Source organism: Colletes gigas, unplaced genomic scaffold (genome assembly GCF_013123115.1).
Source record: "Colletes gigas isolate AHSC1104 unplaced genomic scaffold, ASM1312311v1 Colletes_gigas_Sc00008, whole genome shotgun sequence".
Classification (NCBI taxonomy): domain Eukaryota; kingdom Metazoa; phylum Arthropoda; class Insecta; order Hymenoptera; family Colletidae; genus Colletes; species Colletes gigas.
The window spans coordinates 1,303,919-1,318,389 of record NW_025106637.1 but is presented as its reverse complement, the minus strand read 5'-3'; the positions used below and the strand labels follow the sequence as shown (position 1 = coordinate 1,318,389).

At 45.6% G+C, this 14,471-nt stretch overlaps 2 protein-coding genes across 2 annotated transcripts; both read left to right on the top strand.

Moving 5' to 3' along the window:
- Positions 1-3,448: 3,448 nt before the first annotated feature.
- LOC122396959 (DNA-directed RNA polymerase II subunit RPB1-like) lies at positions 3,449-5,055 on the top strand. Its single transcript, XM_043395756.1, has 2 exons — positions 3,449-3,454; positions 3,562-5,055. Exons 1-2 carry the CDS (start codon positions 3,449-3,451, stop codon positions 5,053-5,055), a joined length of 1,500 nt encoding a protein of 499 aa, XP_043251691.1.
- A 1,451-nt stretch (positions 5,056-6,506) lies between these two features.
- Positions 6,507-13,541, top strand: LOC122396958. The gene is made up of 7 exons (XM_043395755.1): positions 6,507-6,614; positions 11,349-11,591; positions 11,688-11,916; positions 11,992-12,233; positions 12,409-12,807; positions 13,158-13,360; positions 13,457-13,541. Exons 1-7 carry the CDS (start codon positions 6,507-6,509, stop codon positions 13,539-13,541), a joined length of 1,509 nt encoding a protein of 502 aa, XP_043251690.1.
- The last annotated feature ends 930 nt before the right edge of the window (positions 13,542-14,471 follow it).

Below are 14,471 nucleotides of genomic sequence, written 5' to 3'. Positions count from 1 at the left end.
AGAATGGATCTCCTGCCTCTTTTTTACCTCGATCCCATACTCCACATATTTAATACGTCTATTCTCTCTGGATCGCTTCGCTCTACCTGAAATCATGCTCCTGTTCACCCAATTCTTCTTTCGAGAATTCTCTTCGAGTCTACACTGTTTCAAAGACTCCGTAGCTCGACTCTTCGTTTTTAAAATACCCCGGTACCGGTTTTCACCGTATTTTCCTATCTTTCCCCGCAATATCACGACTCCCTCTTCGATATTGATGATCTTTAATCCTCCGCTTTCAAACGTGTCACCAGTTGTTATATTCTTTTACGCCTCGCTTGACTTTCCCTTTTCAGATTCGCCTTCTACTCGATTTATTTCCCCCACGCTCGTTTATTTTCGTCCGCATGTGTCCGTTTCTTTGTAGAACTTCATGGTCGAAAGGCGGCTGCGCCTCGACGTTTGGAAATTATTCGAGAACTCTTACACGTATACCTAATTGCTCGCGTTCCATTTGACTCGACAAACGCTTCTTTAAATAACGCTCTTTCTCGTCGGTGTAATTTGTTACATTTTCCTCTGTATTAATAGCGTCGCGCTGCGCCCGGGATTAAAAGTTTCGAGCTTAAATTAGTTCGAAACTCCACCAATTTTACTGTCTTTCCGAGAAGGAGGAGGGTACGGCCCGGTTCCATGTTGATCTAGAACTCTTCGAGCGGGGACGAGTATCGAAGTTTTCGAGCAACTAAAGAGCTCTATCGGACCCATCGGGGACGCGCCGAAGCTCGAAAGCGCCATTTACTCGACGAGCTTTTCAGGGAACGCAAATATTTAAAACTTTATAGGGAATGCCGAAACTCGAAAGTACTCGAACGACGGACCCGTATCACAGTAACCCGTCTTTGTGCTCTTATTGCAACGAATAAAAGTAATTTTCGATCGTCTGTTATCGGGCCACGTTCAAAGGATCCTCCGCGGTCGTTACGTCCTCCGTTCTTTGTCCGATCCGCGATACGAAACAGCACCCACACATCTAGAAAGCGCGCGGATGCGTACGCGCTGTATCCCAGGTGCCGTTCTCGAACGAGTTCGACCTACTTCCGGTCGATCGCACGTGCGTATGCACGAGTAAACACGCGTCTTCGCCGACAGAGACGCACAGTGTCTCGAAAGGACGATGGAAGAATCATTTTTTTAAAAAATCCCCGACTCAAAGAATTTATTTTTCATACGAGTGGCCAATTTTGGGACAATCTTAACGACTGAGTCGTTGAGAGAATCAGAAGAATCTGAAACAAGGTTTTATGGAATCCTTTGTCATTCGAAGCCGCCATGTATCGTCTCCTGTCTTTGCAAAGCCACGTTTCACTATTTTCCGACCGGTTCCGCGGACGACATACTTGCTCTTCACTCTCACGCCCGTCCTGGTAGACGCCTCGAGCAAAAATAGCGAAAATTCTGCTTTTATTTATCGCGGATCGACAAACGGAAATTTTTAATCGCGTACCGTCACGCTCAGGATGCCAGAATCGCCATTAAAACGATCAACAATGTTCATTGTTGTTTCGCCGGGAGCCGTACGATTCCGGATAATAAAGCTTTCCGCGATCGCTCATGCAAATACAGGGAGAAAATGCGAGCCATCGGATATCGAGGCGTATTTTAGATCACCGACGAACCTTTCCTCTCGACTCGTATTGGAAAAGGCACTTTCTCGGGCGAAACGTGTGCAACATCGAAGCTGTCGCCTCGACGCGAATCAAGTGCACGTTCTCTCGGGTTGTCTTCTATTATACAGGGTGTACTCTAATTTATGGGGCCTAGAAATGTTCAAGAAACTCGAAACTTTCGAGGCTATAAATAATAGGAACAGTGGAAGAATACGATTCAGCGTAACGTTCGAATGTAATCGGACCTGTTTTTCTCCGCGGGAGATTAGAGGGTTAAACTTACATAAATTTTCCGAGTAATCAGTTGCATGAGTTGTGGGAAGAAGTTTCACCAGATGCTATACGTTATACGTAGTTTATGTATGACGGTGCACCGCCACATATCAATCGAATAGCCAAGCAGAACGAGCCTGGCTCGCTCGTTTACCGGATTTAAACATTACATAAAATTATTCAAGACCTATCCGTGTAAAAAATTTATTTCGACAAAATATTTGGAATATTTGAAAGATTGATATACTCGGTTGGCAATATTATCGTGAAATTGGATTGATCAATTATTGAATAAAATGGGTCGACTGTGGATAATTTTAATTGCCTCTACCATATTCCATAAATATCGGGCGCGGTTTAAACTCGATTAAAAGGGTTACATATTGCAGCTCGTGAGAGCTGTGTCACCTGCAACATGCAACGCTTTTCCTCCGGCGAACCGTATTCAGTATTTACAGAATATTCAATATCAAGTACAGTTTGCTCAATTAATTTCGGTAAGACCAACTAAGCCATATCCTGTGTCTCGGTGCATAGATTCTGAGGCTGAAATTACAGCTGGAAACGTATTGCGTAAAGCTCGTTTTAATATTTCTACGAAAGCAACCTGTCGTTCCAACTATTATTTCGATCTAGAAACGTTCCCCGTTGTCCTTCGTGTCCCCGATCCACCCTCAGAAGTAGGTCCCACGCGTTACACCCTGTATTCGCCACCGCACGTCGCATCGACCGCGCACGGTCGTCGAAGGTGTGGTCTCCCGCAGAGATTCCTAGCTGACCAACGCGACGCAGGTGAAAGTAAAACAAATTGAATAGATGAACTCGAACGGTCCACCTAGAAGTCGAAAGTCGAATCCTCCCTCGCCGTACGTCGCGGAGCGGTTCGCTTCCGTGACCAACGAACAAATCGGTGTCGTTTTTTTCGACCCCCCCCCCAGCCTCGAGGTTCGATCGTCTTTGCGGGATCGCGTGCCGAACGAGACGCTCTTTGTCTCCCCGTTCTTCGATGTTTTACAGCCGACAGCGGTCCGAGCGACAATTACTCGCTGTCCAAAGGAGCTTAGCCCGTCCCACGTCGGACGAGAAGCTTTCACGTTACGATCCTGTCGATCGTTGCCTTTGTCTCCCCCGTCGCGAGACGCCCGGCACGTGACCAGAGGTGGATCTGTATCCCACTCGCGGCACCTTGGACCAGTTTGTCGCTGCTTGCCCTACACCCGGCGACAAGAATCGAGAGGCGTTTTGCTACGCGTTTTCACTGAACCGGCCGCTACCGGCTATCTACATATAAGAACAGTGAAATGTTAAACTAGTTTCCGCGATTTTTCAGCCGGCCGGGTATAAAGGAGAAATTCAATGTCGACTGATACGTCATTAGAGATCGTGCCGGCGTGTCGGTACGATCTGTTCCATCGACGGTGAACCGGTGAATCGGACGAACGAATGAGACTGGCTCGAGAAACGAACGGACGGATCAGAGGCTCGTAATTATCGACAGGCGTGGGTGACGGTTGATTGATATGGAAATGCTGGTTGGTATATATTACGTTCGATAAGCGTGCACCAAGAGGGACAATTCTCAACCCCGAAATCTATAGATCACTCTCCTTGCTTATAAACTACTTCTCGACTGTTGCAGGTATTGCTACTGCTGTCAACGGCGTTCGCCGTGCAGGGCTACGGGAAAAGCAACGATCCGAACGACGAGCCCTTCCTACCGATATACCCCGTGTACCCGTACAGCCCTAAACTGATCAAAAGAGGAGCCGACAGGGAGTCGTCCACGCAGCTGTCTCCGGAACTTTACGCGCCGAAAGTCGACGCTAAAGACTCGTACAGCGCCAGTTTCAGCAGTAATTACCCCCGAGATCCTTATTATCCTAATTACAACCTCTATTCCAAGGCTACCACTCCATCCAGCTATTCGTACGGTTCCGTTCCGTACGCGTATCCAACAACAGCGTATCCAACGGCACCGTACCCAACGTCGGCGTACAGCGACTACAATTCGTACTCTTCTCCCTACGCGATGGCACCGCCTTCTTATTCGGCGGTTCCTTACTCGGCCTCCTATCCTAATTACTATTACCAACCGCCTTACTATTATCCTAATTATTACACTCAGCCTTTGTACCCGCCGCCGCCGATGCCACCGCCCACCGGGGACTACTCCAACGACCCGTACTCCGAGCCCAACGACAAAAACGGCAGGAAGAAATCGAACGGAGAGAAAAGGTACAGAGGCAACGACGCCGACCAAGACACTGTGGGTAATCAGTACGTGGACGGGGGTAACTATATTTCTGGAAACGGAAAGGATCTCGATGGTCAATCTAGCACTTATAAGAGCAGCAGTCCACGGAACCAATTGGAACAGTTGAGCGATCTACGCGTTAAGAATCTGCAAATTCCGGTCCCAACGACGAGCTACAGAGTGATCAGCGTAGCTGGTCAGCCAGTGGGCCCCGATTATCCTCTACCAGCACCTTATTTAAAGGCCCAGCAGCTGGAGGAGCTGATGAGCCAGACCTGGGCCAAGATGATGGCGCAGAATTTGCAACAACAATCCGCTCTGTTACGCGCGAACGAAGCGAACAAGGATTCTCAAACGGGCTCAAACCAGTACGCGAACCAGAACGATCGAAGCATCGATGGACAACGCTATGTCTCCGTTCCAAATGTGATCGCCAAGACCGGTCTGGCTTACATCGTGAACCCTAATATTCTGGGGAAGCTGAACGTCGGTCAGAACCATCCGGTGCAAACGTCGATGAACCAACTCAAAGGTATCAAGTATCCGCTAACGCCAGGCGTTTATACCGCTGTTGAGAAAACGAAGGAGCAAACCGATTCTGGCGAGTACGACACCTACGAGAACCCGTCCTCCCAGGGTACTCAGGATTACGACAGTAGTTTGAGCCAGACCGACAAGCAGCCCCAGAATTACGAGAACGATTCTGGACAGTATTATCAGAGCCCGAACAACTTTGTCACGGCGCAGCCACCCAGGGCGTACAGTTATCAGTACTCCGGCTACAATCCGTCGCAAACGTCCACGCAGCAGCAGCAAACGCAGCAGTACAAGAACAACTTGGAGGACGTGAACTTTGGCGCCAAGACGAAGAAAGGGTAGATTACTAGACGCGATTAAGGGTAGAGAGAAACTCGGTGGGCATGGTGCAATAACTTCGTTAGATGTCTCAGAAACGTTTCTTCGACTCTGATGTATAATTCCGTTTGAACTAATTTTATTCTTCTACCGAATCGTAGTCGAAGAAATCGATCTCTGGACGTACCGTTTCGTAGTTTCTATTTTATTTCTTTCATAACGAATACTTTCTGACAGAGTGCCAAGGGCAGGACCTCTCTAGATTAAGACGCACTAATATTCCTTTAATTTTCGATCCCGACGATCTTTCATCCTACGCATTTTGTATTTGTTACACAGTCACTAGCTAATAAACTATCGTTGTTGTTTGTTTTCCGCGAAGCGTGTCTTTTCTCCTTTCCTTTTCGCCTTTCCTGCGCGGAGCCCCAGAAACCGTTGCCCGAAGAAAGTGTTAAACGTTCGCTGACCAAAAAAAGAGAACGATATTTTACCGATCGCGAGCCGGTGAACGGTAGACGAACGCGTCTCGATCGGATCGAGAGTTCTCGAGCGTTTCGAGATGCACGTGGAAGGGCAGAGCAACGATCGCGGAACGAAAGGAAGAGATCCGGATCGCGGCAACGTCCGGTCGATCGTTTGGGCGCGGTAATGGAAAGGGGAAGTGCGATCCAACAGAATCTCTCGGACGTGGATCGGCGTCGGGTAAGAGAGAGAGTGGCGTGTACCAACGTTTTTTGCTTTATTTTTCGCGTTCACGGCGGTCGAAAATAAAATCGGACGTACCGAGCCTCTTACTTTCTCGCGGGCCCGATTTAGATCTGCAATGTACACGGTGACCTGGAAGCTCGACATCGACGCTTTTCTCGATCATCGAGGATCCTTAACTATACTTTTGTTTGAAGGAACGCCTCCGAGATTCGGCGATTTTTCGCGTTGCATACGCGATGGAATCACGGAATTTGCTTTCTCCTCGTTCTGGTTGGAATTCTTTATTGGATTGGGAATATGAAACTGCGAATGTTTCAATGTCGCGCAACGCCGTAAACTTTCTTGTCCGTGAGCGTACCGGTAACCTGTGAACTTTCTGCAAACGACGCGTTTGACACACTTCGACCTCTGCGTAGGAGCGAAGTCTGCGTTAAATTTCGTCGCTCGTCTATCGACATGGATTTAATAATAACATTGTACCAACATTCTATAGAATAAAAATTAATTATTGCGAAACTTTGTATTCTTACTACCCCAACCTATCCATTCCTGAACCTGTCATTTTGACTGTACTTCACCTATGAGTCGAATTAAAATGAAAACGAGTACAAACACGTCGCAAGAACTTGTTAATAAGTTGCTCGAACCGGAGTATGGGGGCTATATTTTTCAACAAGACAATGGTCTTTGTTATACTCCAAAGAAAACTAAGGAGTGGCTCGGTACAGAGTGGAAGTACATAAAATATGTGCATAATGATTTGGAAGATGCCTGTGTGTATAAAATGGCAATTGCGCCGAGCGAAAGAAAGTAAACAGCAAAATGTGGAGTCCGGAGACAAAACCAAGAGGAAAACTAGAAAGGGAAAGTTGATTGTTAGTGTCGAATAATGAATGCGGTAGCTGCGTGTTTGAAGAAGTTGAAAGTTGATAAAGAACCGGAGGGCCGTACTGTTATAATTTGCGGCGCGAGGAAAGAAAAAATCTCTCATAGGTGCTGTAATTGGAAAAAATATAATTTATCGCGACGATGATCGTGGCTTCTAAGTCCGCGTAATAAAAAAGGCGTTGCTGCGAACTGACGTTTGCACGAACGTCGGATGCACGGCTCAGATAGTCCTACTTTCAGCCGAGCTGGACGAATTAATGATCAGTTCCTGAATTAACAGTGTAACAGATGAATAATGTAGACGAAGTACCGATGACCGAAGATAAAAAGAGAGATCGAGCGTTGTCCATAAAGTTTGCTGGTGAGAGTGTGCCAGGGATTTAGAGCTGGTTCAATTTAAAACTGTGGCACGAGTAAGAGTCCTCAAGTTTAGGGTCAAGTTGTCTGGTACAATTAGTAACAATTGCAAGGAAAGTACACGATGGTGGACCATTCTTTAAATACAAGATATCATCTAAATGTTTCAAACAGGGCCCATGCTAGAGATTTTTTACCCAGGTGAGGTCATTGGGTCCCAGCGTGCGGTGCCCCTTTTTAGTAGAACGCTCGTCTTTCTACCTGCGATGACGAAATCCCGAAAACGCGGGGCACGCTCGTCCGTACGGGGTTTTTTCTCGCAAATATCACGCGACTGCACGACCGAGAAAGTTTCTCGAGTTAATTGAAGGTAATTCGATTCGAGGTACGAGCGGCGGTCATCGTTTTATAGATCGGTCCCTCCGCTTCCACGCCCGGGATGCGGATAGAAAGTGTTTTTTCCCTCTTGGAGCGATTCGTACCTGTGCACGTACGAAGAAAGGGTTCGCGGAAACGCGCGATTCAATGGCGAACAGACCGACGGTCATCGCGGGATCTCCTTTCCCTCCGTCGGCCGTAAACCAATTTTTCGCAGTGGAAATCCTCTTTTCTTCCTTCTGTGGCAGTCCTTACGCGCTTTCCTGCTAATTTTCACTCGACCGCGAAGAGAATTACCGGCGCCTCTTCCTGGCCAATAACAAGAGCGATCGTACGATCATCGATACATATTTCGAAAGTTAGATTAGAATCATGTCAAGAACATTTTCGGTTTAGGGCGAAGTCGAATCGGAGAAAACAGGGAGAAAGTATGTCATCTACTAAATGTAAGAACTATAGCAACGCGTACGCACGTCAGACGAAAAGGAAGTTACGGGCCAGTATTCGCGAACACGGACGGAATGACAATTGCAGAAAAATCTGTGTAATTTATGTAAGGGTTAAACAGATACAATGAATCCCAAAGTGTACAATTTCCTGGGAACATCGTAAAGATATGTGGTATCAGCAACCTTCGAGGCGCGTGTCTGGAAAAGTTCCAGATCATTGATCGACTATTTTACGCGTACGTCTTGGAATAAAACGTTCGATAAATTGTACCGGCGTGTCGGTGAAATTGGCATGCAAATGTTGTCTCGTTGGCCCGTATCTTTGCGCGACTTTATTTTCTATTTGACCGTTACCGTAGGTTATCTGTTAAGTCGTTTAGGCGTTTCTTATGCAGTCTTCGAACGAATGTATCCAGTTTGCCTTTATATCTCTTGGCAAAGCGTACGAATTTCTTATTTAACCGATTTTACTCCCGGCGTATATCTAAACTGGATCATCTAGATAGCGTAACGCGAATATGTAATTTATATAACGCACACGACTATACTTCGGGATCCCCGTTTCGTTAAAAAACATGCACGGATATTTTGCAAACTCATCCGACGATTAAATTTCTTTTGCGACAACAAATATTTATCCCCTTAATAGATCAATAAAATAACGTGATTATACGCCGAAAGGGTTGTCTTTTGTCCCGACGAAATGCATCATTCTCATTCTATTCGAGTTGAATGATACGCGGAACGAAAACTTTAGACTCGGTTGCTGGTAAGTCGACGATAATTCCGTCTTTCTCTGAATATCCTCTCTTCAATTGTTCGAGAAAAGTGTTTTCTTAATCCCGACTCCACCCTATAGATAGAAAGTTCACAGCTCGATTCATAAATCCATGATCGCCTTAAAAGTTTTCGAAACGATTCATTTGTTCGAATATTCTGGTAACGAAAATGATCTGTGTGAAAATACTGACTCTCAAGTTACATATATTATTGATATTTGAAATAGTTATTTACTCCGAAATGATCGATGCTTGGACCCCATGGAGCGAGTATATTTATTCGGTATAGCGAGTACCAGAAGTTCCGAACAGTCTTTCAAAAGCACACAGTATATACAACGCGTGAATCCCCGATAAAAGCTGTCGAACACAGCCCGGGAACGAATTCACTTCATTAGCAAACTAATGAACCGATTAACCGGCAGAATAATTAGTACGACTTCGTGCTGGAAAACTTGGAACGATTTAAACGGAGATTGCCGGGTCCCCTCTGTTCCGCGACAGCCGTTTAACGTGCCCCCATCCATTGAAAATGCATTTGGTGTGGATCACTACGGCTGGAAGTTAGAAATACACGACTAATGATCAGTTTCCGAACGGTACGAAGCACATCCGCGTTTCCATCGATTTTCTGCACAGGTTCTCACGGTCGAGCCTGTAATAACGTTTGTTTTTCTCGAATTGACCGTTCGACGTAAGCTACTACCGGTCGTAGGAAACGAGTACGGCTCTCGACGGCTCCGGGAGGCATTAGAAATTAAAAAATTGATATAATCCAAAACGAAACAAATTGATTTTTCCCGCCCGCGACTCGTCGAGAAGTCCAAGGATACGCGTACTTCCGTTTCACGCGTCATGGAAGCGTGTAAAATCAAGGTTGCTCTACTCTAACGTCGGAACAACTATTATTCAACTACATCTCGCCTTTCGCGACGTTCCTCTCGTTTACGACGCGACACAACGCACGCTGCACGGGGTTTTAAGCGCGAAATGGACAATCAGTGCCTTCTCTTGATCCCTTCACTTTTATCAGGACGAACCGATTTTATTCCTTAACACGTGGTTCAAGAGGATCATTATACGCGCCTTGATCCTCAAGTGAAGTGTGCGCTGCGTCAGGGGATGCAACGGGTAGGGGTAAAGGCTATATAAGAGAAGGTGAATCTAGTTTGGATTTGTAGTAGAGCTAGGATCTTTGTGTCGCGATCGTACTTTTTTACGCTTGGGCAGCATGGTAAGTGGTACATGATTTCATCGAATTATGTCTCCTCGTAGGCTCTACTTACGAACGCGAACTGCTATTTTTGAGGAACTTTGTCGTCCACAGGATGCTCCAAGAAAGCAATGTTAGAGAAGCAATGGTAGAGGAAAATATTTTTAAAAACCAGAAATGTCAAAGTTAGGAACAGAACAAACAATTAAAATGTTTTTCGATTTAATAATTGAAAATATTTTATTGCATTCATGTGAATTTAATTTATTTCATTTCGCAGAAACGAATTCAAAAGGGAATATAGGGAAAAGTTGAAAGGGGAATATTTTTTCAGTTTATGAAATTACGTAAAAAATGTTTAATTAGCTTTCAGCGAAAGGAAACGAGAAACTGGAAAATCCCCCGCGATATATAGAACCGGTGATGTGATGTTTGAAAGTTCAACCAAAAATGAGTGCATAACGAGGTGTAGTCATCGAAAAATGAGTTTGACGAGGCGGTATATAAAAATCTGTACGCGTTTTTTACTCTCTTTTAATTAAACTTTGAAACATTACATCTCTGATCCTGTTTACCGTACTGGGTTCTGCTGGATCTAATTTTATTTCTGCGCATTTCCGGAGATATTTTTCAGCTCCCTTTTCTATATTCCCACCTGAATTCGTTTCCACGAAATGTATATTAAATTCACATTTAGATACACGTATTAATAAAATAAAATCTTTGCTTCTAATTATTGCACTTTTTGAGTCGATTTTTTGCTTCTGGGAGCTGGCCTACATATTAGAAAGTATAGCTGGGATCATAGAGTCACTTTGGAGATCGCTTTTACCACGAAACTAACTGTCTAATCCCGGATGAGCTTGGACATTAACGTGCCATAATTTTATTAAGTTTTAAAAAGAATCTTCGAGCTCAGAAAAAGTATATGTCTCTGCACGTTCATTCTATAAAATACACGGCACTTAGCATTGAACATCCTGTATACTTAACGCATCAGACTGCTACATACGTTAGAGCTTATGATTTTCCTTTTACGAGAACGAATGATTAGACCGAAATGAAAGTTACTTGATACGTAGTTCTTTCGAAGTAGTTCGATGGGACGTATTTTATTTTTTCGACGACACCACAATTTAGTGGAGAACCATTTCGAACGGGTTGCACCGAAATTCACGTGAGATCCAGGAAGAGAAACTTTTACTTTTGTATTGATGATGGGATACACTTGGTCCACGGGAGGGGCTCGATGCGCGGCGCAGTATATAAAAGACTGGTCCATTCCGGATGTTTAACCCAGAACTTCGCGGGCAGTGAAAGTGTACCCCGATGCAAGTTCACTTTTTACCAGTATTCGCAATGGTTAAGGAACACATACATGATCGAAATTAAATAACGTCGAGCATTCGATGGAATCGTATCCGCATGAAAATTAGCTCGTTAGATTAACGGGAAATCGATTTACCTTATCGTTTAAATAGCCTGTTATTATCGCGACAAGAATCTTCGATCAGCGGATCGCAATGTTCATTGTTTAATTTGCAGAAGCTGTATTTCGTATTGGGTGTGCTGTTCGTTGGCATAAACGGGGAGAAGAAGATTAATCTGGAGGACATAGAGAGGGACAATTTGAGAGTGGAAGCGTCCAAGTCTGGGATCGTACGATCGGAGGAAACCAAGTACCTAACGAAACCGGAAGTTAGTCAGCAACAATATCAGATCCCCAGCCAGTACAGTAGGCCGACCAGCTCGCCCGTGACATACGTCACCCCTCCGGCGAATCAAAACGTAAAGCAAACTTCTCTCGAATAAATATCGTCGCAGATTCTCTTAATTTTATTAAGAAATTTATTTCAGCAAATTCCGCCGGAAGTGTACGTCCAGCAGAACAAATACGCCAACCGGGGTCAAGTTTACCAACAGCAGAACAACGTATTACCCGAACAGACGTTACCTCTTCAATACTACAATCAATATCAGCAACAACAGCCTCCACCGAACGTTTACGAAACCCAACGCCTGATCTATCAACCGGAAGTGACCGTTGGCAATCAGCTGCAGACCACCCAGCAGAAATCGGCGACGGCAAAGTATGCGAGGAACGGGAACAAAGGTATCGATATCGTTTCTACGGAAAATCAGCCCGCCCCTCGGGTTGGATCGTACACACGTGTCCTTGTTATTACAGAAACAGTGTACCTCGACGTCCCCATGATGCACCTACTGACCTATTACCCGAATTTAGACGTAAATCCCGGTAAAAGCAGCGTGTTGGTGCCACGATTGACTGCAGCTACGTCGGACCAGATATCCATCCCTGTCTACACGTCTACCCTAAACCAGAAACCAATTGTTTCGGTGAAGCCGACTTATCAGCTTCAATACCCCGGCAAATACAATGCAGCGAGCCCGACCGCTGTCACGACCAAGGTTGGTGCAACGAACGAACGATCTTTTCGACGATAATGGCTCGGTTCTAATTAGTTTCCCTTACGATCGATCCGGTATTCTGCTCGCCGCGCGAGCGGACGCAAGTTACTGCCGCTTCCGGCATCGCGTGGACGGATTTAAGGCTGCCGGAGGTCTAAAACGATCGTTCTTTCAGGCAATAAAAGGCACCACGGTTTACGCCACTCCCGTTACTCCGAAGAAGTACACAAACGCCCCGTTAGCGAGCGTACCGACGTACTTTCCAACGGAGCAATCGTACGCCCAAGGAAGGCAATTCTTATACACGCAGGCGTACATCGCTCAGACCCAGCCGCAATACGTCCCCCAGCTGGTTTACGCTCAGCCCACGATGGTTTACATGCATGCCACGCCGGTTTACAGCGACGTTTACGCTCGTGCACCTGCCTACGGTCAGGATAACGCCCCGCACGCCAACGGGAAGTACAGTGTTCCGAGCGAGCAGTTGGACACCGCGACGACGATCGCCGATCAGCTGCCAAATCAAGCACCGATACAGCAAGCAAGCCAGACCGTCTCTCTAAATTACGTCAAGGTTGGTACACCGGGGTTCGTTAATGGCGACGGGAGAAAGATTCATCTTGATCGCGATCGACTTCTAGGAACCTTTCACTACCGCGGACAACCGACTCCAGAGACCGTAGTAGCGAAAGGAGTACGTTATTAACCGAGTTAACGAGAGTAATTATTAGAATAAAAAGGCGTTGCTGGTCGAGTTTTTTTTAGAAAAAATTTCTACTCGGCGAAAAATGAAACCGAACCTGCCCGACTGACAGACTGTAACTATGCATGGGAGAACTTCTTACAGTTGCGAGCTTCTTGCTACTTTGACGCGTAATACTTTACATTCGAGAAGATTTTTGATAACTTGATCTGTTGCGACAGGAACCGGAGGAACCGAATAGCGATTTGGTGCCACCCCAACTGCCCGCTCAAGATTTTAAATCCGACATCACGCCCCTGTTGCCCGTCCCTTCGCAGGACGACGAGTCCATTTCAGCGCAGAACGACGTGGGTCTGTCCGAACCCAGATCTCTGCTGGACTCGTACGTTCCCAGCAAATTAATCGCGGCCCAGGATTACGCCAGGTGAGCCACTGTCCTGGAAAACAGCCATTTTTACATTTTTAAATTTATTTACTCCCCCACTTTCGAGTGAAACTGACACGTAATGTTTTGTTACAGATATCAAGAGAGGCCTATAAAGCTGGAGAGCGGCTTTCTGCCGTCGAAGGAGAACTTCCTGCACAAGAAACGCAAAACCGATTAATTCGGTGGACTCGTCTCTACGAACGTCGAGCACACGTGGTCAGTAGGGTGTTTTGGTCTCGTCGATGGACAATTTCGACGTTCGAAATAGTTACGAGCCGAAGACATTTCGCCAACGATACAAGGCGCGATCGCATATCTAGTCTTTCATCGAGGAACGTCGAGCAACGAGCGTGAACGTCGTGTTTCGTCTTTACTCTGTTGTTTTCTTTTTTTTTCTCTCCCTTTTACAGGCCTATACGTTTTATACGACTCTTTAAAAAAAAAATAAAAGTCTTATTAAAGAAGTCTTTTGTTATCTACCTGGAATCGCACCGAAACTTCGTAATTGGTCCAACGACGATTAGTAAAAGAGAGATCTTATCCTTGGCCCGAATAAAGGTGCGATCTGTAATTGTATACGTTCGCGCAATTAAGACAGAAGATGCATCGTTGCAAGCTTATTCGGCGCGTAAATGGTCGTACGATTGCTCCGATAGCGACTAGGAGCGATTAAGATGCTTTTGTTCGCGTAGGAGACAATAGAAAACGAAGTCATACGTATCGTGACTGTCATGGACCAGACTTTTCGAGAATATTCAATCGAGAAACCGTTAAATCGCTTACGGTGCAAGTAGGTTAAGATATTACACTCACTGTTTTTCAATTTCATTTATACAGGTCAGTTGAGATTTCCCTCGAGCATTAGAGAATCGTCCGCGAATATCAGTGTGAATTACCAAAGAAGATTTTGTTACGGCGCTCGCTACGACTTATTCAAATACCTTGAAAGATTAATGAGATTTAGATGTTAGAAACGTTCGAAATCTGGGCCCCGTAAATTTTTCTCGTACACCTAACGTATTCGCTAATATCTATGACTGTGGCGCTAATGTGCTCGTGACAAAATCATCATCGTACACACAACGTACACCGACGGAAGAGACTGTGT